Source organism: Penicillium longicatenatum (assembly GCF_028827895.1).
Source record: "Penicillium longicatenatum strain IBT 33135 chromosome Unknown contig_7_segment0_segment0, whole genome shotgun sequence".
NCBI lineage: Eukaryota > Fungi > Ascomycota > Eurotiomycetes > Eurotiales > Aspergillaceae > Penicillium > Penicillium longicatenatum.
Genome location: NW_026643124.1, coordinates 4,019,269 through 4,044,748, shown reverse-complemented (window position 1 = coordinate 4,044,748; position 25,480 = coordinate 4,019,269). Strand labels below are relative to the sequence as shown.

General features: G+C 46.5%; 6 protein-coding genes across 6 annotated transcripts; 3 read left to right on the top strand and 3 right to left on the bottom strand.

The window, feature by feature from the left end:
• Nucleotides 1-337: 337 nt before the first annotated feature.
• N7484_011777 (uncharacterized protein) lies at nt 338-2,626 on the top strand (the record flags this gene model as incomplete). The annotated part of the gene is made up of 5 exons (XM_057122164.1): nt 338-752; nt 805-1,059; nt 1,112-1,246; nt 1,300-2,489; nt 2,540-2,626. The coding sequence occupies 5 exons, from the start codon at nt 338-340 to the stop codon at nt 2,624-2,626; spliced, it is 2,082 nt and encodes a 693-aa protein (XP_056967918.1).
• Nucleotides 2,627-3,999: 1,373 nt separating this feature from the next.
• Nucleotides 4,000-4,791, bottom strand: N7484_011776 (short-chain dehydrogenase; the record flags this gene model as incomplete). Its single annotated transcript, XM_057122163.1, has 3 exons — nt 4,000-4,159; nt 4,218-4,500; nt 4,551-4,791. The coding sequence occupies 3 exons, from the start codon at nt 4,789-4,791 to the stop codon at nt 4,000-4,002; spliced, it is 684 nt and encodes a 227-aa protein (XP_056967917.1).
• A 3,102-nt stretch (nt 4,792-7,893) lies between these two features.
• On the bottom strand, nt 7,894-8,798 carry N7484_011775 (uncharacterized protein; the record flags this gene model as incomplete). Its single annotated transcript, XM_057122162.1, has 7 exons — nt 7,894-8,007; nt 8,058-8,182; nt 8,243-8,293; nt 8,349-8,497; nt 8,561-8,630; nt 8,675-8,717; nt 8,775-8,798. The coding sequence occupies 7 exons, from the start codon at nt 8,796-8,798 to the stop codon at nt 7,894-7,896; spliced, it is 576 nt and encodes a 191-aa protein (XP_056967916.1).
• Nucleotides 8,799-8,959: 161 nt separating this feature from the next.
• Nucleotides 8,960-10,111, top strand: N7484_011774 (uncharacterized protein; the record flags this gene model as incomplete). Its single annotated transcript, XM_057122161.1, has 1 exon — nt 8,960-10,111. One exon carries the CDS (start codon nt 8,960-8,962, stop codon nt 10,109-10,111), a length of 1,152 nt encoding a protein of 383 aa, XP_056967915.1.
• Nucleotides 10,112-13,030: 2,919 nt separating this feature from the next.
• Nucleotides 13,031-14,136, bottom strand: N7484_011773 (uncharacterized protein; the record flags this gene model as incomplete). Its single annotated transcript, XM_057122160.1, has 2 exons — nt 13,031-13,658; nt 13,733-14,136. The coding sequence occupies 2 exons, from the start codon at nt 14,134-14,136 to the stop codon at nt 13,031-13,033; spliced, it is 1,032 nt and encodes a 343-aa protein (XP_056967914.1).
• A 2,676-nt stretch (nt 14,137-16,812) lies between these two features.
• N7484_011772 (fatty acid synthase S-acetyltransferase) lies at nt 16,813-25,230 on the top strand (the record flags this gene model as incomplete). Its single annotated transcript, XM_057122159.1, has 15 exons — nt 16,813-17,489; nt 17,549-18,062; nt 18,135-18,162; nt 18,329-18,441; nt 18,493-18,946; nt 19,020-19,469; nt 19,522-21,728; nt 21,784-21,880; nt 21,945-21,970; nt 22,021-22,872; nt 22,935-23,222; nt 23,273-23,347; nt 23,399-23,672; nt 23,811-24,280; nt 24,337-25,230. The coding sequence occupies 15 exons, from the start codon at nt 16,813-16,815 to the stop codon at nt 25,228-25,230; spliced, it is 7,419 nt and encodes a 2,472-aa protein (XP_056967913.1).
• Between the last annotated feature and the right edge of the window lie 250 nt (nt 25,231-25,480).

Here is a 25,480-nt window from a genome sequence, read left to right as displayed (position 1 = left end):
TTGGCTCCAGAGCCCGAAGGCGGAACTCCTTAAAACGTACGAATATCGGAACTACGACAACATGGATGTATCGTATGTTTAGAATCAGAGAGAAATTACTTTATTTCAGTGACATGCCGTTTGTCTTCAAAGACCACTGATTACATTTGAGCAATATAGAAGATACAGGCGAACGTGAGCTAGCAAACAGACCCGTTAATAATCCCACCTTGGTGCCTGAATTGACCTCAGGCAACACTCTCCACATTATCGATGCGGTGCCTATTCTCCCCTGCCAAATTCAACTATCCAAGGCAACGATCGAGGCTCTGCACCAGCCAGTCTGGAAATCAAAATCATGGCGTCACCCAATGGAATAAATACCGGCCATGGGTCCGCACAGGAGACAAGTCAGTCTTCAGTCTCATCCGAGTTGGACCTGCCTTCTGTGGATCAAGTTCTATCAGGCCTACCTGATATATCCAGCATACTCCCTGTCCAGGACACCACAGTGGACCAAAAAGATCAAGAAGCTATGTTCCGTGCTTTGAAGAAAATCGTTGAACATGCCGAGCAGACGAACGAGGTGGGCAACAGCTTTGACCTGAAAGAGCTCCATGCTTCCCTAGGACAGGCAGAGGAGGAGGCACGTCTAGGCCGACGAGATGCCACGGCATTAGAGAGTGTACACACAACTCTAATTCAGCTATGGTCATGCAACTCCAATTTCATGGCTCAAGCGGCCGAGGTTCTGGCCAACGGGAGTCGAGACCGTAAGTTTTGAGGGGATCTTTTGCTTCATTTTCTCGACTGACAGCTCTATAGCATCATGGAGAGCTCCAATTGGCCAGTCTGGCATCCTTAAATTTTTCTTGGATGTAGTTTCATCGAGACAGGAGCTCGAGCAAGGATTGTTGCTGCATTCCCTGCGTTTAGTTGGCAACTCCTGTGCCGACACTGACGCGAACAGGGAAATTGTCGTCAAGGGAAATTACACACTCGCTATAATCCGGCATTTCCTCAACCCGGAATTGATTATGGTGGCGATCCCTGTGATCTATAACATCTGCATGGATTATGGTCGGTTCCCCTTTCGTCTGATATGGCTTGTGTTTACTGATTAAATACCCAGAGCCTGCACATGCCCAAATGGCGGAAAACCGGGCAGCATATATCATACTGAGACTGCTTAAAGATGGTACTATTGGAGACAATGAGGCTCTGCTAGGATTTGCATATGAACTTGTTGAATTGGCCTCTGAACAAGGTATGATATAATGTGCTTATGGACTAGATCTCCCCCATTGACCCAAACTATAGCACAAGGCGTTGAAAACTCGCCCGATGGAACGATCCTGCTCCTGATGGAACTTGCTTTGAACGAAGATACATCCTTTGAGCAATACGCGTCTTTGGTTAACTGCCTTTCCACATATCTGGAAAAAGAACGATTCCAAAATGCCTGCATATACAACAACATGGTAGAGATGCTGCTCTCTGTTCTGAAGCGGTCTATTACCATCGAAATCGATAACTCTTCCAAGGAAGATGTTCAAGCTCTTGCCCAGTCGCGGATTAAGGCAAACCAAGCTTTATCGGAAGTCTCGGCCTCCCCACTATTTGCAGAGCACTACCCCCTTGACTCCAACCTATCAAAGACCCTCAAATCATGGATCATGGCGGAAGAGGAACAGCTTCAGATCTGTGCTTGTGTGATGCTAGGAAACCTGGCTCGATCCGATGAGGTCTGCAAAACGATGGTCCGGGAACTGAAGATCCACGAGGAGTTGATCGCTGTTTTGAACAGCGATGCCCGAGGTTCTGTCTTGCACTCTGCCCTTGGGTTCCTCAAGAACCTGGCCATTGCTGGTGATAATCGGGTCAGCTTGGCAGAAGCTGGAATCATCCCCGCCGTATCACACTTGTGGGCCTTTGATTCCGTGCCACAGGTACAGTTCTCCGCCGCGACGATCGCCCGCCAGGTCATAATTTCGTCACCGGAGAACATTGCCAGATTGCTCTCCCCACTCTCAGATGATCCCGATTCTCCAGCAAACCAAAAGACATATTTGTCATTGCTTCTCGTTCTCTTCGAGAAGTCCGATTCTGCACCTATCAAGACTGAGATCGGGCGTAGTATTGCTTCTATCTGCCGGACTCTTACACCCAAAGCTCGTGAAGGAGACGAGCAAGCGAGTACCCTATTGAACAGTTTGTATGATTTGCACCCTGGTGTTGCCCGCCCACTCGGTGCAATGATCACACAAACTCAGTGGCCTGTTGTTCGGAGCGAAGGCTGGTTTGCGTTGGCGTTGATGGCGAACAACAAATCTGGTTGTATGGCGGTGGCAGACTGTTTGCAAAGTGAAGAAGTGTTGGAGCTACTCAAGAAGACTCTCAGCATGAGCACTGAGTCATCCGATGAAGATATCGAAAAGAAAGATCCGTCTCAAGTAACTAAAGACCGAGACAATGTCTTTGTTCTTGTGCAAGAGTTGTTGAAGAATGAGGTAAGTTTCTAATTGGTTTTCTGCCATGTACGCATACTGATGACAAGCAGTCTGGAGCGCTCCCAGAAGGTTACCGAAGCATTATGGAAGATTTGGTCAATGAGCATGCTCCGCAGTTGAAAAGTAGCTCTGTCTAGGAAGATGCAATGAACATAATGAGACCAGATGTGATAAATGATATCATAGTCGATGTTGAAAATTACCAGTGGTTTTTGAAAAGACTTCTATATTATTGTCGAGACGAAGCAAGGTGGTGACCCGTCCATAGGGCTCAATTTGCATTACGTGAGGTTCTCGTAGATCCAAATCTAGCAGAAAGCTATAGCGGTGCTACAAACCATCCTCCAGTGGTAGTAGCAGCACCTACGTCGAAGGATGGGTTACAATTATAAATCAGAACATTGGATCCTATGAAAGTGCCTTGATTACCTCCGGGCTCAATTTGAGAATGCCGTAGATATATTATTCCATAGAGAAGGTACAGGGGTATGGGAATGGGGATAGCGGGGAGGGACATACTAGTCCCCAGGTTGGGGTCGGAGACTAGTGTATGACGCGAATGCTTATCATCAAACTTTTAAGCGAACATGGAAACTACGGGCAAATCACACATCAACAAGTGCATACATCAAGATGCCAAGGGATGGCTTCAGAAATTCTTTCAGGAATCAAAAGCAAGTGTTGATATGAAGGTGCTTGGATCCGATTACTGTCAATGGCTTGGATGGGAAGAGAGCAAATCGGACGAATCCCCACGAGCTTCTGGAATCATCTTACATAGAGATTTAGGTGGCGTGCATTGGCCTGACAAGCGCTGGATGCAGTATAGTCATAAACCACTGAGGCCTCCTCGTGAAAAGAGTCGTAAATTTTTGAAAGCATCACACTCACAATTGATGCCCTGGTCTATATTGACCAAGACAAATAAAGGTTGAGCTCTGTCTGAAAAGCTTTTGGAATTAATGGAGTTAAATCCATTATTTGTCATTTGCTTAAAACAGTTTGCTAAAACGATAAAATAGGGTATAAAGTAGAGTAGTTCATTTTTCAAACTGGAAGTTATCATATAGAGCTTTAGTGGTGGTGCCGGCCTGATGCACTTTGGTAAGGGGAGTTATAGAGTTTTCAGGTATTCTAATTGGTTTGTTAGAGCCGACCAAGCGGATGACATAGCATAAATAGGAGTGTGCAAAGGCGAGTGTTCTATAAGTGAGTGTTCTATAAACCGCCGTACCATAAGCGGGAGTTGACTATACATAGCTTGCTTTATTTTGAAATGGTAGTAGAAGGTGATAGATTATCGGCGCTAATTTATATGCTATCTTTGAATTTTCGAATTTTCGAATTTACGAGCACTTGGCAGATGGCGAAGTGTGTTGAGATACTAAATGTACTATGCCAGGGTACCGAACCACAAGGTTCTGGCTCGGACCGACAACCGCGATTCGGCACAACTCTCTCACACCTGTACAGCAGACGCAAATGCAGCAAGTTGAGTCTGTTTGTGGATTCAAAATCGTTGATACCCAATATCCTTGACAAAGGTCTGATGCCAGTCATCCTGCGACTTAATCTCGGCAAGTTGGACATAAAACTTTCCGTGCGCCTCTCCATCAATAGCGATGGATATACTCGATCCATCAGGCTTCCGCTGATCAGCATAATAGAACCTGACCAGTCAGCAGTCATTCATTCTCACATGCCCTCTCGGTAACGGAATATACTTACTTAAACCCGCGAGAGGTGTAGGAGGCAGCCAAGTATTCAATGATATGCGCCGTAGCGGCCTTCCCAACACCTAAGTCCAACAGTGGTGGGAGGATCTGTAAGTTCAATATATTGCCGGTGTAAATGAAAGTTTTCGAGGCGTCGGCTGGAAGTTCTGCAAAGCCTTTCACAGCTTCCTGCGCCGCAGCGTACACACTGGTTGTGTTGATATTCAAATTCTGGGTAAAGTCGGCCAAGGGGGTCAGAAGGGGATCTTCAAGATTGGCCCGGGTGGCAGCAGCAGCTTGAGTTTGGTCAGGTCTCAGGTTCAACCAGCATTAGGAATTTCCATACCATTGTATACAACAACACTCGGAATGCCTACTGTTTCTTTCACTTTGCCGAACACATTGTGCAGCGAGAGGGGATCAGATAAGTCGCAAGAAATGTGGAATTCACTCGAATTGCTGTTCTCCTTGATTGTTCGAGAGGCTAGAGCGATCTTGTAACCCTTCTCTGCAAAGGATTTAGCCACGCTCGCCCCGACATTAGACCCTGCGCCGAGGATTAGGAGAACAGGAGATGCCGTGGACATGATTCAAATATATCAGGTAGGTCAATGAGAGGTGTTGATGGATGGTGTAGATTCAAAACTATTCCCCTTGTGCAGGCCTTTTATACGGCCTTCCTTCGTTTCAGTTGGCCCCCACAGATCCAAGCCGATTGCCCCCGCATTGATAATCGATACTTGATTTTACTCATCCGGCGATTCCAACCCCGAAATGGAACAGATACCTCAGACTTCGATAAACTGATCTCCATTGCCGTTAAATTTGTCAAACATGTGCCACGCTAGGAATATGTTGGCATCTCACATGCAGATCTACTTAATCATTCTGCCAACATTTGGCATTGAGAAATTGCCAGTGACATTGACATAACGCTCAGGTCCTTTTGGTATAATGCTTTTGACTGAGATCATACAATGGCATGAGACCTCTCAAAGTGTATGCAGGTGCATATGTACCTACGGCAACCGACATGGGTTGAGATTCTTTCAATTGATTATAGGTGCGCCCCATCGACGGCTCGGAGACTAATGGCGTAATCATCGGAGGGGAGATGCGCCGCGCTTATAAAGACGCACCCCGAGGGCATCTTTTTCCGAATTCAGTAGTCATTCGCAAATTCGAAAGCTATGTATTACTCAGCTGCGTTCTTATGACCCTGTAGACCGTGGCTTAGTCAAGTGTCATAGTTAGCGGTCTCTTTTTGATACTTTTTTGATTGCTTCATCCCTAGTAAATCTTACTCGCCTTGAATGGATGACCCTTGCTGTCGAACATATTTCCTCCTTTCTTCACTATAACAACCTTCATGATACTTCTCTCATGGTCACACGGAGCGCGCGGCTCTCTCGCGAAAGAGAAAGTTGGCAGAGGCTGAACCTTCCGGGAGCAACTGCGTTGTTGGACGGCCTGTGGACGCGTCAGTTGAGGCCGCTCAGGGAACTCAGCAGCCTCCCACATCAAAATGCAGCATTCCTGCTCCAGATGCTTTTGAGGGAACTGATATTGACATGGAGTTCCGAGGCCTTAATGTAGGCTCGTCAGAAGGCCATATTTTGGACACTGGTTCCAACCCCTTTGAGCTGGATGAGCTCTCCTTTCCCACATTGGAAATTGTTATAAGCATCCTTGATATACGACTAGATGGAGGGCTTTTCAGTCTATGCGCTCTCAACATAATGTTGTTACGCAGCAGTGATGATTTGTGCTGTAACAACCAGTGAACAAATTGAGGATTGTGTATTGTGAGACACACCAAAGTAAATGGACTGAGCAAAGGTTACGAAATACCCAGTAGATCAAAAATACCAGTGCAAGGAACGAATCAATCTAGCTAGTGAAGAAAAAAACGAAGGAACCAGCAAAGACCAAGCAAAATGATCAAGTAACATCTTTGTCCTCCACTTCTGCCTCAGCCACCAATCATGAACGGTCTATAGCAATCCCAGCTCATACGAAATCACTTCCCAACTCAATTCCGGCCCAGTCTCAAATTCCCTTGTTCAAGTTCATCTGAAAAACTTATGAAAGATGTCACCCTCTCCGAGTATACATGATCAGTCCGATTGGAACAGCAAGTGTTCTCCGGAAACCTGATGCCTTGTATGAAGGAGCGTCTGAATTCGTGACCAGGGTATCCGACTGTGCCTGATTTTACATCAATTGGTGTGAGTTATACCTCGATCGAAGTAACTCACAATATTCGGACATGCACAGAGGATCATGGCACGCTGAGACGAGCGAATGTGCTGGTTTTTGGCGAATTCATCGGCTTCTAGGTGTAGCACGCCTCGTGGTTAAAGTAGATATCGATGGGGGAAGCTGACGTGGCAATACTCACGGTACGACCTGGGGCTGGTGACTATTCTCGGACTTGACTCGAAGCTTTTGCCTGGTAGACTGATCAGTACATTGTCTCTGTATTTCCCAGGTACCGATCATGATTTGCTGCAGACTCACCAGCTTGTCTATTTGCGAATTGCGCGTGGAATACGGAGCAGATGCCGCATCCTGAATTTCCGCAAAGATTCTCAGAGTGGCCGGGATCCCCAATATGACAAGCGCGAGGAGCACCGTGGAAGCGTAGTGGAAAATCTCCTAGCAAGCGGAGCAGTTCATCATCGTGACTAAAATGAGGTAAGCCACTTGATAGCCTGTCTTCACAAAACAGGATAATGTTCTGAGAAGGCATCTGTACCTAGCGAGTTTGGAAGCACCCGGCGCTTCCCCGTTGATGTGATGTGGGAATGATTTGATATCAAAAAGAATAATCCTTTCGAGGTGGCACGCTTTTGTTTTACCATTCCATGACTCGCGAAAACGGCGTTCAGCTGGAGTGCACGCCTTGTCAACTGAGGAACAGAGTACTGGTACTATCGGGATCTGCCTACCTGTTTCCCAAAAGGGATTCGACCTGTCCAGCCAACTCAGTTCCTACGAGCTGTAAGTAATTGGCATCGAATATCACTCGATTTTCACGTACCATCGTCATGTCGGTAGACGCTGACAGAAGGGGGGTTTCTGGGGTTGCTTTGGATGAGCCCACCCAGTGAGCTATGCGGATAGCCAAGGAGTATTCATTTTCCCTATCTCAGTCCAGCCTTGTTAGACCTCTGCCAGAATTGAAGGCACGCAAAGTAAGTACCTATTCATGTCGGCTCGCAGTAAGAAGACTTCACGTAGCACGATGGCAGTTACCAACAATAGAGATAGATAGAAGATTCCTATCAAATGGACCAACCAAAAACACATCGAATATGTCTTGGTGTACACTTTGGTCTATGGTAGATGTATAGAGTTGTAGAGGGGCAGAGCTCAGAGATACAGAGTTGCAGAGGTCTTCCCTCACACCCGCCTGACACATTGTTTGTCCATTATAAGCGCCTTACTTCTCATGGTGGGTCTAAGTAACCTAGTTCTCTAAAACACAATAGCGTGCGATGCATGAAAGGAATATAAATCAAAGCTGTGGGATATCTCACTTCTCGCCGTGCAGCACGATCATTTTCAATTGAAATTGAGATTGAGATTTAATAATGGAAATCAAGTGTCAGAGACAGGCCATACGTAATCTTCCTATGTTAGATAATATCAACAACTCAGATCATCCAGAGCAATCACCGTGAAGATCAAGCCTCTCGCGTATACACGACTAGGCCGATCGGCTTGATTCTTGCTTCGTCGTACATAACACTTTCTTGGTACACAAGTCGGCCACCGTCAGCTCTGGTAAGGCCTTCTACCTGTGAGTACAGTTAGCTTATCGGAACTGATATATCGACCCGGAACATACCGAGTCACATAGGCCTGGATCTCCTGCTCCTTTCGTAGTCTTGACCTTGCCAGGATCAATCCCACAGAGAATCAAAACATGCTTTTTGGAATTAACACCGTGATTCTTGGCATAAATGTTGGCCTCTGAAGGTTTATAGTGAGCGATCATACGGTAAAGGTGAACTGGGGAGATAAGGGGCTTACTAGAGGAGACGACAGTGGAGTAGATTCCAGATCCAAACATGGATGTAGGTTCTAGCGGGAGATGAGAATCATATTGTCACTAAGTGGGTGTTGGTTTGCTACTCACTGGCGTATTCGAGTGAGAACCCATTTTCGAGGATACTGCAAAGATAGCATTCGTCATTGTCACAAGGTTCTAAAGAGCTACTGCCAATCGAGCAGGCGCGTTGTGTTCCATGGAACCGAAGCTCGAGTTTGGGGTCTTTGGTATTCTTGCTGGAAGTCAAGGAATTAGCTTGGCACTGCTACTCTGATATTGACAGCCAAAGGAATACACACATGACACAGATGGACACTAGCTCTGCTCTTGTATTGGGGTGTTTCCACTCAGAGTTGAACATGTGTGAGACTAGTGAATTAGATCGTTTTATGAATCAATAGACTTTGACATACCCTGTTGATGGAACCGGGCGCTCTTCTCTAAACGTATCAGCTCCTGTAATGAAAAACCATTAGTGAAAACGCAACGCGATAATGTTGAGATGCCTCATACCATAGGTTTGTCAGTGACCATCATTGCAGCTGAAGAATATCATTACTGACAACTAAGAGAAATATCCTCGTTCCCTTTAATAAGTCTAGCTTGTTTGTTATGAAACCTGAGGCTAGAGACCCAGAGTTATGTAATTTCTGTATCCTTTAGATAGACTTCATCTTCTGACTGAACAAACGCACGACATGTGGCAACATCGGCGATGGCGGCCCGCTCCGGTTGATCTGACATTTGACATAGTGCATGCTAGAGCTGGTTCAGTCATGAACATCTCTCACTCTGACATGAAACTACCAATACCCGAAGAAATGTCGTTCCAGAAAGGCAGGTCCATGTTATGGGACATGGTTCTTGAATACTCGCTACCTCATCGCCATCAGGGAGATACGGGAGAATGTCCTGAAAGACAAACCCTCAAAAGAACCGCTCAGGAAACCCGTTGTGCTCTGCCAGGTCTCCTGGATAAACTCAACTCGGATCATGAGGCAAAGAGATCTAAGAAATTATCGTCGGAGTCTCTCGACCACTTACAACCCAGGGATTGCCCCAACTTTCCATCAAGCGCGACCATTCAAGTCATCAATGACGATACTCTCAACGTTGCTGTCCGTCTTGCTCATTTTGCACAAGTCAATCCTCTCAGTTTAAATTCCTCAAACCTCCTCCCAATAATCATCAACTTCGCAAGCCACCGAAAACCGGGCGGAGGCTGGCTGAACGGCGCCATGGCACAAGAGGAGTCAATTTGCTACCGCTCCTCATTGTCACTAAGCCTAAAAATTGAGGACTACCCGCTCGAGCTTGACGAGGTGATCTACAGCCCTTACATCTTGGTCATGCGAAGTGACCTGGCTTCCGGACACACTCTGCTTGAGTCGTCCTCTAACACAGCGGAGGAGCTTCCGGTTATCAGCGGAATTACGATCGCGGCTATCCATCGACCTCTCCTTCAAACAAAGTCACACAAGGAGTCCAAGACCCGGCAGTGCGGCCATAGCCTACACTCACGCCGCAGCACAAATTCGCCATCACCCTCTCGCCAGCGTAACCAACAGTTCTTTGCGCTAGACAGGGACCGCAGCCTTACCAAGAAAAAGATGAGGCTAGCACTTCGTATTGCAGCAGCTCATAAGCATTCGATGCTAGTTCTCGGGGCCTTGGGCTGTGGGGTCTATGCAAATCCCCCTGCTGAGGTTGCGAAATGTTGGCTCGAGGTTCTGAAGGAAGATGAGTTTCGCGGAAACTGGTGGCGCAAAGTTCACTTTGCTGTCTATGACTCTAAGAACGAAGGCATCTTTGAGACCTTCAGGCAGATTTTGGATGGGGAGGAGGTTTAGTGATGCTCTTTAATCTCATATTTATTACCCGTTTTAGTGCTGAGCAAACAGAAGAATGCACTTTTTGAAAATTTACACTATTTCAGTAAGTCTCTTAGAGGCTTTCTACATCAGCTGGCAAGACCTACCTTGTAAGGTCCCTTTAAACCTAGAAAGTGATTTGGCAATATCTTCGGTGCCGGTTCAGGGTCAAGGCCAATTCTGATTCGACATGATTACATCGTAACGTCTGGGGGCGCTATATTATTGCGATATAATATAAAATCTTCATTTACATCTTTTCAGCAATCTATTACATCTTCCAGGGCACAGAACCATACATGGTACATAAGGAGCTCAGACTAATTCGATGCCGAATAACACCCATCATGTACTCCCCTTTTTCCATAACCATCGTACTTGGTAACCACACTGACACGCTGCAGTCGAAATTGCTTTATCGAGTGTCTTCTCTATCCAATGGCGATCTTAAACGCTGCCTCACTTCAAGTTCCTCCATTCGCCGCTCCATCTCCCGGGTGGACTCTTCCCGTTCTATATACCGCGCTTTGATTTTCGCGATAACAACCGGGAAAAAGTCGAACGCGAAAAATAGCGCTGAACATGCCACCAGAGTCTGTAACTGATCTTCGTCTAAGATCGACTGTGGGGCACATGGCATGAAAAAGCACGATTTTGAACGATCGGCACTTCGACCTAGGTAGGCTTTGAACACGTATGTTATAGCATGCGTCACAACGACGAACGAGTAGGAGTAAATCATAATGCCACAAGCAAAGCTACAACTGGGAAGGGCAAGCCTAAGGTTGGCAACAAAGTAGACAAAAAGAAGGAGAAAGATGGGTAATATCCCAAAAAGCCAGCCAAGGCTGCGTATGCTCATCACCATGAGGATTAAGCAGGCAAATAGAATAACGGAAAAAATAGCATATATTTTGATCGAAGTTACCAAGTAATCCAGCCAGACCGATGTCTGGGCCCATTTAATCGCGGATTCCTTCAAATCAATGAAGGATTTGGGGAACATTGCACGTATTGTGACGTAGATCAGCCACAAAGCAATCGGCATGATTAAATATCCCGTCAAAGTTTCGAAAGTTAGCAAGTCGTTATGCATCGTGCTATCCATTCCGTACCAGTATAGTGCTGGTGGGTGGATATCAGGGATCAATGGGAAACATATCAGCATGGTTATTGAGGGTAAAATGAGTCCAACCGCATGAATCAACAAGCGTCGGGTTTGAGTTTTGGATGATCTGAAGACTATGATTGTAACGAAAAGTTGAATCTGCGCGTGAAATGTTCCCCAAAACGTGATATTGAGCGCGGCCCCCAAAGATCCTAAGCCAGGATTGAACCGATCATTAAAGTCCGGGGCGTCCCTGGGAATATTTCGTACGGGTTCGATGCCTCGCCAGACATCAACAGCAGCCCAATTTGTGCAGAAAAGAAAGACGACCGTATTTGGATCGAACTTTTCTTCTGAGACGCGAACGATTCGCCACCAGGATGCCACGAGCGTGAGGAACCATCCTGACCAAGACCCTGGACCGAAGAGGCCACTTATTTCCGCCATACCGAGGGGATCAGGTGTATCCGTCGTGACAGGGAGATACAACGGGGTTGATGTGGCAGTAGATTTTGTCTTGGCAGAAAATGAGATGCCGCGGGGGGAGACCGGCATCGGGAGTATAGGCAGTTCATTTGTTGGTACTCGTAGTCCGGTGACGCATACTATGTAAAGAAAGGAAAAAAGCAATAAGTATCCCTTATACATCCTTGCGGTTCGTCTGGTAGGGCTGGCTGATCAGCTTGTTCGTCAGTTAATGGGATGAGAGGTGAGGAAAGTGAGTTGAAATGACAAGAGAAATCGCCATCCTTCGAGATCTTATAAAAGCGGCCTAGTTGTGGTCGCCGCATTCTGCAGCTGAAGTTGATCCATCGTTTCAGCACAGCCACTTCAGGAAATGGTCGACTAATCAGAGCCGCAGCTATAAGCCACCCATTGGCGCTTCTGTAGATACCGACAAATTTAATGGCAAATGAAGCGACATTACAAGGTTCCATGGCTTGAAAATCGTCATTCACTCTCTTTTCAATGTCGGTCACGAACAAATATTTCCAGTTAGCCTGTTTCGTTGTTCCGATGGCAAGCTGTTTAGTCTCGCAATTAATACTCCGAGCGGGGCATACACGTCCATGCGTGTACTCATAAGCCACTCGTCAGCCACCAATCAAGAGCCATATCAAATATCGCTCTAGACTCGCCCAGGGACTATTTGAGTTCAATGGGCGGTTCAAATCAGCGTTGCGGCGTTTCAAATACTTCAAGATTTGGTCTCAGTATCTCGATCTGTGGAAAGAGGCGAAAGCACTTGACTTGCAAGGGTCAGCCAATTTCGTTATATTTGGTCAATTCTAAGGTGCTTGGAGGAGCGTTCATTTACGTTGTATTCGTGGTAATATTATGAACACCTGAGCAGGAAGCACTGACCGGTAAGCTTTCAATGCCAAATTCGATATACTGGAGCAGACAAACGGGCAGGTTTTCCCTTTTAAACCATCATATTGATATAAAATGCCTCAGGAAGGCAGCTTTATAGCATTTAGTATGTATCCTTCCCCCAAAAAGGGCTCCGGGGTCTCCTTGATGATATGGTGGTCTAGAATGTAGATGCTTCTAAACTTACTCCATTATGTGTTCCATATTCTTTGCCAACTGGACATATTTCATAACGATAAACCTTCTCCGAATTGTTATTCTAGCAAGACTACTTTCAATATTAGTATGTGCCGCTCGTATTATATACTATATCATATTACTCATCACGCTATTGACAAACATACCCAGCCCCGGAGAGAGGCATATTAATATTTCCAAGACTTCCTAAGTGTATGCCTTGTATATGGCTTCCAAGGCTAGTCTTTCGATGGATCATTCCCGTGCATGTCCACATCCTCCTTCTTAGATATTTCAGTCCCCCCGGGGAGTTCGAACACACCATCACCCGACATCTCCTTTGGCGCTCTCGGTGACCCTGTCAACTCTGATGTTCCATATTTCGGATCACTTGCTAAAAGCTCTGCTGCTTGTGGACCAGAAGCTGGCATCTCAGATACAGCATTCTCGCTGGCAGGATCTCCAAAGGCAGGCGCCTCAGAGACCGGTTTATCAGATGCCTTCGACTTTCTGCGTCTGTGCCAAAATATGAACAAGGCTGTGCTAACGAGCAAGACACCGGCAGGGACACATATTCCAATCGCAATCTTGGCCCCAGTTGACAAGCCAGTTGTGTTTCCGCCAGCTGTCGGCGAATCGGCTGTGCTACTCGTCGATACTGATGCCGATGCCGATGCCGTGTTGGTGATCAAAAAAATAGGGCTCGCCTGAAGCGTTGCGACAACGTTTGTGTGGGTCCCTATAGTTCCACTGAATGCTTCCACAGTCCCTGTAGTGCATTCGCCGTCTGAATTCACGCCCAAACTTTGAAGCTCCCCACGAGTTTGTACCCACTTAAAACATGATCTGGGACCTAGATTGTATCCGCTTATTGAAACGTCAGTAAGTCAGTTCAATTTGATTCCTAAGCTCTTACCATTGGGGTCGGGGGTATTTCTTACGAGGGGCAACATGCTGTCATTAGATCATCCGATTGCATAGTGACAGAAGCGATACCGGGATTATAGGTGCCTTTGCCTAATCCGTAGGTAGACGTGTATGCCGCCGTCCATCCTGAAGGGCAAATGGTGCCAGGTGAAAAGACGTGGTTGACGTTGGGAATGTTCCTACTATGTGCAAGAATGTATGTTTCGGCTTTCAAAAGACCTTCCGGCCAACATGACTCGGCTGGGAAGGGGTCGGAGTATGAGAAACTGCCTGACCAGCAATCTTGTCCCCACACCAGAGTTGGCGACGAAGCAACGTGGGAGATCCACCTGTCTGTGAAACAGCCGGGCGAAGGGGTAAAGGTGGTTGTCAGTGGACCATAGTTGGTGGGTGAGTATGGTCCGGAGGTAGTAGTCATCGTTGAGAGGTTATGATAGGGGTGAGGTGACGTGTGAGATGAGAAGAAACAAAACCGGCCCGACCGAGTCACAATAATTTTTGCGCGATCAAGAGCCACTAATTATTAGTGCACAAGGCTGTGAATCCTGAGTGGTAAACTAATACAAAGATCTGCATTATACTTGTCAGTTCTGGCCTTTCTCTAGCCACTTTTGGGGGCACGGACGGGGCCGTGCGGCTTAAAATGAAGGGCCCCGAGTTCAATTGAAATTCGCTACATGATGTAGGTTGGATGATACAGCCTGAGGGGATAGCAAAGTTACTGTGGACTCTGCCAAGGTTACGGCACCATAAAGCTTGAATGGAAGTTTGTTTGGGGATGCGTTGAAACCACATAGACTAGGACCCCATCATTGAGCTGGGCAGGATAGGGGATACTTCTGCCCGAGGCTCAAGCGGGGTAGGAATCACCGCATTCAATGGGAACTTGACCCCCGCCCCACGAGACTCTTTGTCTTCGCCCCAATGACAGCGTATTTTAGGATAATCCCTTCGCTTGAGATATTTCTCGACAGCCGCTGTAATCGAGCGCTCACGATCCATGCGAAAGCCTTCGATGGAATATTTCCCTATTTCTTCTCTATACAGCTGTTAAAGCTGAGCAACGGTCTCTGAGGATTATCCTTCTTCGGATGTGTGAATCGTCTTCCATTCGGACAGAGGGTTGCGACCACCCAGACTGCGTATTACACGAGTCGAATTCATTGACGGTTCCTTGGCCAAGTGTTTGAACCGCAGTTAGCCAAATGGGGTGCGTTAAGTGAAATAGTGCAGTATTTGCACCCTGCATTAGGATTTCGAAGCTCGAGAATAGAGGGTTAAGCCTAGTATCCGTATATCGTTCTCGATTTTGAAAAGTGGGGGTGGGCCGCTTGAATACGAGAAAGTCTCCACTACAAAGGATCCCCACTAATAAATAATCATTAGCCCCGCCTTGTTTAATGTAAAACTTGGCAATATAATCTGCTCCATTTATAATGCCTATATTGATGCCGTGTGCTTTTCGAGGTGAAAAACAGCCGAAACCATCTCTTCGCGGCAAAAAAGCTTTGCATCGTGAAGGATGAAAATGCTGCATAGTATATAGAGTAGACCTGAACACAGAGGAAAAATTGGGTTCTGATCCCACCACCTTTATCTAATAATTCTAACAAACCAAAATAGTATCTTCCATTCAAGGCGAGCATAAAGCCTCTGGGGCTGCAGGAATCTCAGACCTAAGGCTTTGAAATGGCAACCAGCTCTAGCTGAAGACTTCACGATCCTGTCGATACATCCTCTAACCTTGGGCGTAAAGCTCCCATGCCTCTAGGGCTCTAAAACAAGGATTTGTGTGCATATTTTGCAAGATGCAATAGTATCAAAAGGACCAAAAATACCGTATCCGCAACCTCTCCCTGAACCCTACAATGTGGTGGCAAAATTTCATTATGGTAGACATAGTCCAGGCTCATGTTTGATAGGCACTAAAACAGTAAGACCAGGCTACCTGGCTCACAACGGCGTATGGAGTAGCTAGTACGATACAAGATTGGATCAAACAATATTTTTGTCCAATATTGACATAGAAGCGTAGCCAGACTGGGAAGCTCAAGCTATCACAAGCATATCGAAGTATCAAATGAAAATATAAGGCTTTTGCAGATGCTTATTGCTCGAAATTGGTTTCAAATATATTGGTCCGTTAGCCATGAGATCCATTACCGTGAGTTTTGACACAAAATTCGTGTTTGCCGGTTTTATCATGAGCTGCTAACCGTTGAAAACCGTTAAATTGTTCTTCAGCCCCGCTCAGACCTGGGAAAAGCAATATAATTTATTGCATTTCATGTGCAGCGGAAAAGTGATTTCCAGATGGTCTTGCATGAATGTGTTACTTTCGATGCTGCTCAGCAGGCTTTTGTATGAATCCATGCAAAGTTTGGCCCAGTGATAAGTCATTGGTAGAAACGAAGATAAATTGACTGCGGATTTCGCGGCCCATGTTCTCAGGTCCAAAAGCAATATAACTCGTCACACCTGATGTATCGAAGCTAAATCATTTCGAAATGGCTTTTTATCTATCTGCTACATCATTGATATGCTACTTGGTCACCTGCTGTATAGGTTCATGCAATGTGCAGGCCAAAAGATACACAAGCAAACATGGAAATCTTGTGTCTTGCTATTTGATTAGCTGAAAATGCCTCACAGTTCTTGCAGAAGAGCAGGTTTCCCTGTGCAGCTGAGGCTATTAAACTTTGTCAACTTCATCAAGAATCGTATCACTGCCATTTATTGGGGGATCTTCAGCATCCATTGCCTTACTTCGACTACTGAATTTCCCCAACGCTGGCTAGCAAAAAAAAGCAGGGAAAAGAACATTGGCATCTCAGATGGAGATGGACAATTAATTGGTTAAAAGCTCGGTAATCTCTGGTAATACTGTACTCTTGGATCCTATAAATGATAGCAGTCATCCTCTTTTCAATTTCATCGATCTTGTTTCCCTCTAGGTTATCTGAGTTTAATCGTTTACTCGTAATAGTTTTAACTACAGCCTAGAGCCGAAAATTCTTACCTCTTCTGTTATTTTACTACTCCAAATTCGCATACTACCTTCCTTCTCTTTCGTGACTCTGCGCCGATTGTCAATATGGGATCAATTGGAGAGTTAGCCACCCCCAAGGAAGACAATGACAGAGTTTATTTGAAAATGGATACCCCCAAAGCTTCTTTCATCGCCTCCGCCTGCCAAGGCTCGGGGAACGGTCCTCATGCCGCGACACATGACCCAAGTTATGTTGAGCCTAATGACTCTCATTCAACAGGCAATGCACCGACCACACCGCCGATTGCCATTGTTGGAATGGCGGTCAGGCTTCCGGGTGATGTTAGGACCATGGAGAGCTTTTGGGATCTCCTGGTCAGCAAGCGAGATGTGAGCACCGAGGTACCAGAGTCGCGGTTCAACATCGATGCATTCTACAGTGAATCTCGCCCCAAGACAGTCAAGACGCGACGAGGATTTTTTTTGAATGATGAACTCGAAAAAGTCGACCCATCTGCTTTCGGGATGTCCAATGACGCAGGTTCACAGATTGATCCACAACAGAGGCTCCTTCTTGAACTCGTATGGGAATGTATGGAAAGCGCAGGGCAGGTAAACTGGCGCGGAAAAGACATTGGTACTTATGTGGGAAATTTCGGGGAGGACTGGCTAGAGATGTGCCTGAGAGATCCTTTGAGAATGCAGCGACTCCAAGTTTTTGGTGCGAGTGATTTCAGTCTTTCGAACCGGGTGTCATACGAGTATGACCTTGGGGGCCCAAGGTAAGTCAAGCCCAGTGTTGTGAGGAATCTCAAGAGGCAAGGCTGAAATCACAATTTAGCATGACCGTCAGAACTGCATGTTCATCCTCCATGGTAGCACTGCACGAAGCCTGTCAATCAGTCGCTTCTGGAGAGTGCTTAGGGGCGATAGTGGCTGGTTCAAACATCATTTTGACGCCCACCATGACCACCCACATGTCAGAAAACATGGTTTTGTCAGTTGAGGGAGAGTGTAAGACCTTTGATGCCGATGCCAACGGTTACGGGCGTGGAGAAGGCGTCAGTGCCATTTTTATCAAGAACCTAGACCAGGCGGTTCGAGATGGCGATCCAATTCGGGCAGTAATTCGATCGACAAGTACAAACTCCAATGGGAAAAGTAGCAAGTTGGCCGTTCCTAGTGCTCAAGCTCAATCAAATTTGATTCGAAAGGCATATCAGCGAGCTGGTATATCGGACCCCACCAGAACGGGTCTTTTTGAATGCCATGGGACTGGCACAGCTGCAGGGGATGTCGCTGAAGCCGAAGCCATTGCCCGTGTCTTTGGAGCTAGGGGTGTCATCATCGGAGCGGTCAGTCTCATGCCTCACTCTTTCATTTTGGAGTATTAAGCTAGCACGGCCATACTTACCCTATTCATCTAGGTGAAACCAAACGTCGGTCACTCCGAGGGTGCGTCTGCGCTCACAAGTATAATCAAAAGTGTTCTTTGTTTAGAACACAGCGCCATTCCCCCAAGTGCACGCTTTAAAACTCCCAATCCGAGAAGTAAGATTTATGTCTTCCCATGGTTACTTTTCCCGGTGCTGACTTTTTTTTTTTTTTTTTCCAAATCTAGTCCCATTCAAGGAGGCAAATCTCCATGTGGCAAAGGAGCTTCTCCCATGGCCAGAGGATCGTGACGAGCGAGTCAGTGTCAACAGCTTTGGTATTGGCGGTTCAAATGCACATGTACGTATGCAATGATTCCTGAAGCTTCTGCTGGTCTAACTGTAATCTTAGGTAATTTTGGACTCCGCCCGCTCGTGGGGTCTTGGAACAGAGGGCTATGAAAAGATTCAGTTTACAAACAATTGTCCGAAGCTCGTAACTCTATCTGCACTGAGTCAGGATTCTCTAGACCAGAAGATAGGCCAGATGGCAACATATCTCCAAGATCGGAGTGTCCCCCTCCAAGATCTAGCTTATACCTTGGGGGAACGACGGGATCACTGGAGAAATCGAGCCTTCGCCATAGTCCAACAAGGTGCGGTAACCGAACCTCCTGTGTTCAAAAAAAATAATGCTCCGGTTCAAAAACTACAATCGGCGGTCTTCGTCTTTCCAGGACAAGGTTCCCAGTGGCCTGGCATGGGGAAGGGACTTTTTGAATATTTTAATTGTTTTCGTGAGGCTATGAGGGCCTTGGATCGAGTCCTCCAAGCTTTACCCCAGCCCCCTACCTGGACCTTAGAAGGTACATTACTCTGTCTCTCATTATGATCTCCAGGTCCCGCCATGTGTATCACAAGAGCTGACGTTTTATACAGAGAAATTTACCACAATTGGAGATCCTTCATGTTTTCTGAAGGCAGAATATTCTCAACCACTATGCGCCGCTGTTCAAATTGGACTTGTGGACCTGCTCGCATCCTGGAACATCCACCCAATTGCAGTGATCGGTCATTCAAGTGGTGAGATGGTGGCTGCGTATGCGGCTAAATCGATCACTGCCGAAACTGCTATCACGATTGCGTATTATCGGGGGCAGGCGAGCGGTTCACTCAAAAGGACAGGGGGGATGGCAAGTATTGGATTGAGCCGAGATTCCATCGGGCAATATCTGGAAGATGGCGTTGTGTTAGCGTGTGAGAACAGTCTCCAAAGTGTCGTGGTATCAGGCGATGAAGATGCCCTGGTCAGGGTCCTTGATCGGGTGAAGGAGGCACATCCAGACACATTCACTGGCCGTCTTGATGTTGAAATGGCCTACCATTCCCGTATGTTCCACTGGCCAGTTATTTTGTTAATTGCCCTTTCCCTGCCATTTAGTTATTGGTGTACGGCCTAGCCAGACTGACAAGAAAACAGATCATATGGCACCTGTGGGGCCCACATTGGAAAAGATGCTTCACGATCGCGTTCCATTCGGTACGCCGGAAGTCCCTTTCTACTCCACCGTTCTTGGCAGGGTGCTTACCGAGAATGATCACCTCGATGCTGAATATTGGAGAAGGAATTTGGAGTCCATGGTCCTTTTTCAAGATGCTGTTCAGGCCGCACTTGGGGATTTACGCGAAGGCGCATCATGCTTTCTAGAAATAGGCCCGCATTGTCCGTTATCTGGTCCTTTGCGGCATATATTCCGAGATACGAAGCCCAAATCACCAGTACATTATGTCGCAACGCTACATAAAGCTCAGGACGAAGTGTCGGACGCACTCGAAACAGCTGGCCAGCTTTTTCTACAGGGACTGCCAATCTCACTCTCATCCATAAATGGCCCAGGAAAGGTGTTGACGGATTTACCGCCCTATCCTTGGAATTATTCCAAGAATGCATTCCTTGAAAGCCGTGTTGTGCATAATTGGCGCCATCGCCAATTTCGCCATCATGAGCTTCTAGGCTCTCGGGCCATGGAATCCAGCGACCTTGAGCCTTTCTGGCGGAATATACTTACTCTGGAAAACAGTCGATGGTTATGTGACCACAAATTCTCTGGATCCGTGATTTATCCTGCCGCGGCACATATAGCAGCTGTCGGTGAGGCAGTTCGGCAAATGACGGGAGCCACCGCGTTCTCAATTCGAAATCTTTTTATTAAGAAAGCACTACTTCTGGATGAAGACAAGGATCTTGAGATCATGACCTGTCTTAAGCCCGCATTCTTGACCAACTTTTTGGATTCAGATTGGTTTGAATTTACGGTCTCCTCTTTCAACGGCATTGAATGGACCAAACATTGCATTGGACAAGTGAGCGGCGTGCAGCATCCCCAATCCACCGTGAAAGTCATCGACTCGTTCATCCGCAAGGTGGATGCTTCTGCCTGGTACAAGTCATTAAGCAAAGTTGGACTCGATTATGGCCCCTATTTCCAGGGTCTGAGTGATGTCTCAGCAGATCCAGTCGGAAGAGAAGCAGTAGGCACGATTTTTCGCAACAGTGATCTTTTAGATACTGATTCATATGCAATTCATCCGACCCTCCTCGATAAAGCGCTTCAATTGGTCACCGTGGCAGCTACCAGGGGAATTTCCCGGTATCTCGATCGAATTGCAATCCCTATATCAGTAGACAACATCTATGTGCAAACTTGTACCTCTACTGATCTCAGGGCCGAGGCTGACTGCCATGGTACCACAAACGGGCAGTTTACAGGCAACCTCTTCGCAATCAAAGAGAACAATGTTATTCTCGACATTCGCGGCATTACCTGCTTTCCAATGGATTCAGAGGACTCCTCTTCTGATTCTTCTAATTCCAAATTTGCTCAGGTTTGTTGGAAAGAAGATATTGAATTCATGCCTTCGCTTTCCGGGATTCTACCACCAAGTCCTGCCAGATATGAAACCGAATTCTCGTTAATCGAACAGTTTTTTGCATTGAACTTGATCGTTTCTCATCGCTTATTGAAGGATACAACACCAACAAAGACTCACTTCATAAAATACGTCAATTGGCTGAACACTCAGATGAGACGCTTTGAAGTGGGAGAATACAGTCTTGTTCCACAGACAAAGTACTGGGTAGAGTTGACCGTCGAGAGTCAGGGACTGCTTCTCTCAAAGATCGGGGATGATTTGGTAAAGCTGGGCTCCAAATGGGACTTCTGTTTGGCACTGATGAGAAGATTCAATTCCTCAATAAAGGACATCGCTGATGGGCGTATAAATCCTCTAGAGGTTTTGATGGAAGACGATTCATTGGAGAGACTCTACGCCAGTGTAGCTGGTCTGTGTGATTATCAACCATTTCTCCAGGCACTGGGCCACTCAAGGCCATCCATGAGAGTTTTGGAGATTGGGGCAGGCACCGGTACGACCACAGCCGATATTCTTCCATATCTTCAAACCTCGCACCTCGGAAGATCATATTCAGAATTCTTCTTCACGGATATATCACCAGGATTTTTTGCCTCAGCAAAAGAACGATTTCGAAAATTCCCCGCCCTTACCTTCAAAACTCTTAACATCACGCAAGATCCTGTGCGCCAGGGTTTTCAAGAAGGTTATTTTGACTTGATCATAGCTGCAAATGTAAGTCTCTCTGGTGTTCTGACATGCTCATGTCTTAACTGAATCACACTTCCAGGTATTACACGCAACGCCATGTCTCCAAGAAACTCTCGCAAACACTCGCAAGCTCCTTGCACCTGGTGGTTACCTACTCCTCCAAGAACTGAATCCGGGTAAGCATTGGCCTTGTTTCGTGGGCGGCTCTTAGATTATTACAGAAGTCTGACAGCTTTTCAGAGTCAATTAGAGTCGATTTTCTTATGGTAAGCTCTTGTAAGCGCTCAATCAGCAGGTGTCATTCTAATTTGAACAGGGGGTTCTGCCTCAGTGGTGGCTTGGTGCAGACGATGGACGCGCAGAGAAACCCTATGTCTCACCTGAGAGGTGGGATCAGGAGCTTCGGAGTGCTGGTTTTACTGGAGTTGAGTCAATTTCGCATGACAACGTTTGGCCATATCAATTCAACGCAAACATGATATCTCGAATACAACCGTCAACTAAAAGTCTCAAAGTGAGTCTTCTTTACGATGGTACAGTCAGCGAGTCGGCAAAAATGGTTGAGCAGGTCTTCTTGCAAAATGGATACATCGTGGATTGGTTTACCTTAGAACAAGGTGACGCCTCTCATGAGCATGTCATCTCACTGCTCGATCTTGAAACTTCATTCTTCGATAATATCTCTGAAACGCAGTTTATCGCATTCCAGACCTACATAGCAAACTCAATGCCAAAAAGTATGGTATGGATCACACGTGGGATCCAAATGCGCTGTACGGACCCCCAGTGGAGCCTCACTTTAGGCATGATACGAACACTCCGTTTGGAATTATCTATTCCATGTGCCACCTTTGAGATGACCTCTATTGATCAAGCCACCTTGGCATCTTTGATTAAAGTGCAGCAAAAGGTCCAGCCACCCCTCAACACTACTCTCGAACCAGACTATGAGTATTCATCTCAAGGTGAGAGAGTCTTTACCAGTCGCTACTTTCCCACCGAGGTGTCAACAGAGCTTGAAGATACATACAAGCAGTCCAAATCCAAGAGATTGGCTATCGCCACCTGCGGCTTGCTTGACACTCTTCATTGGGTGCAATTTCAAATTCACCCACCAGGAATCGGTGAGCTAGAGATTGAAGTCAAGTATGTTGGCTTGAACTTCAAAGTATGTGTATATCATGGAGGGACATCTTTAATCTATGTGTCGAATACTAATGGCATTTTTAGGATCTGATGCATGCCATGGGCTTTATTGGCTCGAAAGACGACATCGGAATTGAAGCAACGGGCGTTGTTCAGAGGGTTGGGCCTGGCCCACATGGTCAAGTCTTCCAGGAAGGTGATCGAGTCTTTGTTGTTGGTACCTCTCTTTTGAGGACCTCCGTAGTCGTTCCAAGCTTTTGCTGTCTTCATATACCGCCGAAGCTATCTCTCGAAGATGCTGCTACAGTGCCAGTCGTCTTTTCCACGGTCATCTATACACTCAACACGCTTGGAGGGTTGCGAAAAGGACAGGTATTTCAATCTATAACAGAATCTGTTTATTTACATGCTGATTGTCTCAGTCCGTTCTGATTCACTCTGCTGCTGGCGGGGTTGGTTTGGCAGCAATTCAGTTATGTCAGCTACTGGGGGCAGAGGTAATTAGTTCTTCTTTGCAACGCATGGTTATTGAGAGCTAATAGATAAAGATTTATGCAACCGTTGGTAGTGATGCCAAGGCACAATACCTTATTGACAAATATCAAATACCCCGCCACCGAATCTTCAATTCAAGAAACCCAAGTTTCAAGGACGGGGTCCTTGGTGAGACCAACGGAAAGGGTGTAGATATCGTTCTCAACTCTCTCTCTGGTGAGAGTCTCCATGCCTCATGGGAGTGCGTCGCAGAGCAAGGGAAGATGCTTGAAATTGGAAAAAGGGACATGATGGGTCACGGCAAGCTCAACATGAATCCTTTTTCAGGTAACCGTTCTTTTTTTGGTGTCGATTTGTCAGGAATGATCCATGGCCAACCGGACGAGTGGCGAAGGCAAGTCGATTAAAATTCCTTGAACCTTGGTCAGAATACTTATACTGACGTCTATGTTGACAGATTGGTAGAAACCATGGGGTCGTATCTTGACCAAGGTGCACTCAAGCCTATAGAGCCCAAAAATGTATTCGAGGCCACAGATGCTCAAGCAGCCTTCAGACTCATGCAAACTGGTCAGCACATGGGGAAGATAGTTATCAAGATTCCCGAGAACTTGGATCAAATCCCGGCCTCTGTGACCGACTCACCACTTCCCTTTTCCCCAGATGTTTCTTATGTCTTGGTCGGAGGTCTTGGGGGTCTTGGGATCGCTATAGCTAGATGGATGGTTGAACGAGGAGCAAAAAGCCTGGTGTTCTTCTCCCGGTCCGGAAACAGCACTGATGAAACCAGGAACTTTGTTCAAGAGCTTGAGGCCATGGGATGCACCGCAATTGTTGTGGCTGGTAGTGTGTTGCACATGGAGGATGTAACGCGGGCCATTTCTGCGTGCCCCAAGCCATTAGCTGGGGTGATTCAGCTAGCTATGGTTCTCCAGGTAACCGAAAATCACGCGCTTATGGTATAGAGCTTTGGCTGATAGTGTTATGACAGGACCATACATTTGTGCATATGACACACGAAGAATGGCTCACCACTCTTGCTCCAAAGATTACTGGGACAAAGAATCTATACCGGGCGATACAAAACCACAGCAAACTCGAGTTTTTCCTCATGTTTGGTTCCATCGTGAGCATCACTTCAAATATCGGACAATCCAATTATGCTGCTGCAAATTGCTTCCTTGATGCGTTTGTCAAGGTTTGTCGCGCCGAAGGCTGTCCTGCATGTGTGATTCAGCTCGGTGTCATGGCAGGTATTGGCTATGTCAGCCAAAATCTCGAATTACGCGACAAATGGAGCGAGTACACAGCTTACATGCTGAACGAGAAGGATCTTCTTCAAGCGGTACAGGTAGCGATTGAAAAAGCAAGGTTAACCGGGACCGATGAAAATGACCCTTCTGCAAGCACTGTCCTGTTTGGATTGCAGGATTTTGTGCGATACATCCCTCGAGAGGCTTACCGAACTGACCGTCGCTTCGCTCCATGCCTTCTTTCGGTTGAGGAAACCCCATTGACATCTTTGGGTTCGGATTGGCTCGACGAATTCGCAGCCAGTATAAAGCATGATCCCTCCATTCTCAACTTGCCTTCCACACTCGAAAAGCTGGTTGAGGAAATTGCACGCACCATCAACGGCCAGTATGGCGAAGATGAATCTCTCAAGGCACCTGGGGAGGTTGAAATTGACTCTCTCATGACCATTGAGATTCGGAGCTTGCTGCGCAAGCGCCTTAACATTGACATTCCGACATTGCAGATCTCCAAAGCAAAGAATGTGCACGGCTTGGCCTTACGCGTGATCAAGGAATTGAAGGTAAGATATGGAGTGAAGGATGGGGAGCAAGAATTAGAGGAGAAGACGGGAGATGATGCCAAGGAATAGGTTGGCAATGTTCCATTGCGTTCTGTTCGGGATCCATGGACTATCATTCGGGTTTTCTTTATGTATTGACTATGGTTATGAAAATCACCATTTCGGGAGAGAATCTTCGCCAACATGTACAGGTCAACTAAAAGGATAGTTAAATCCAAAGAGTACGGGTGCATTCTCGAAGTATCCATCACCGAATTCATTAAGGAATTGCGAGAGTGTCTTAAAGTGTCTCTGTTTATATAGCTATGCAATGCACAAG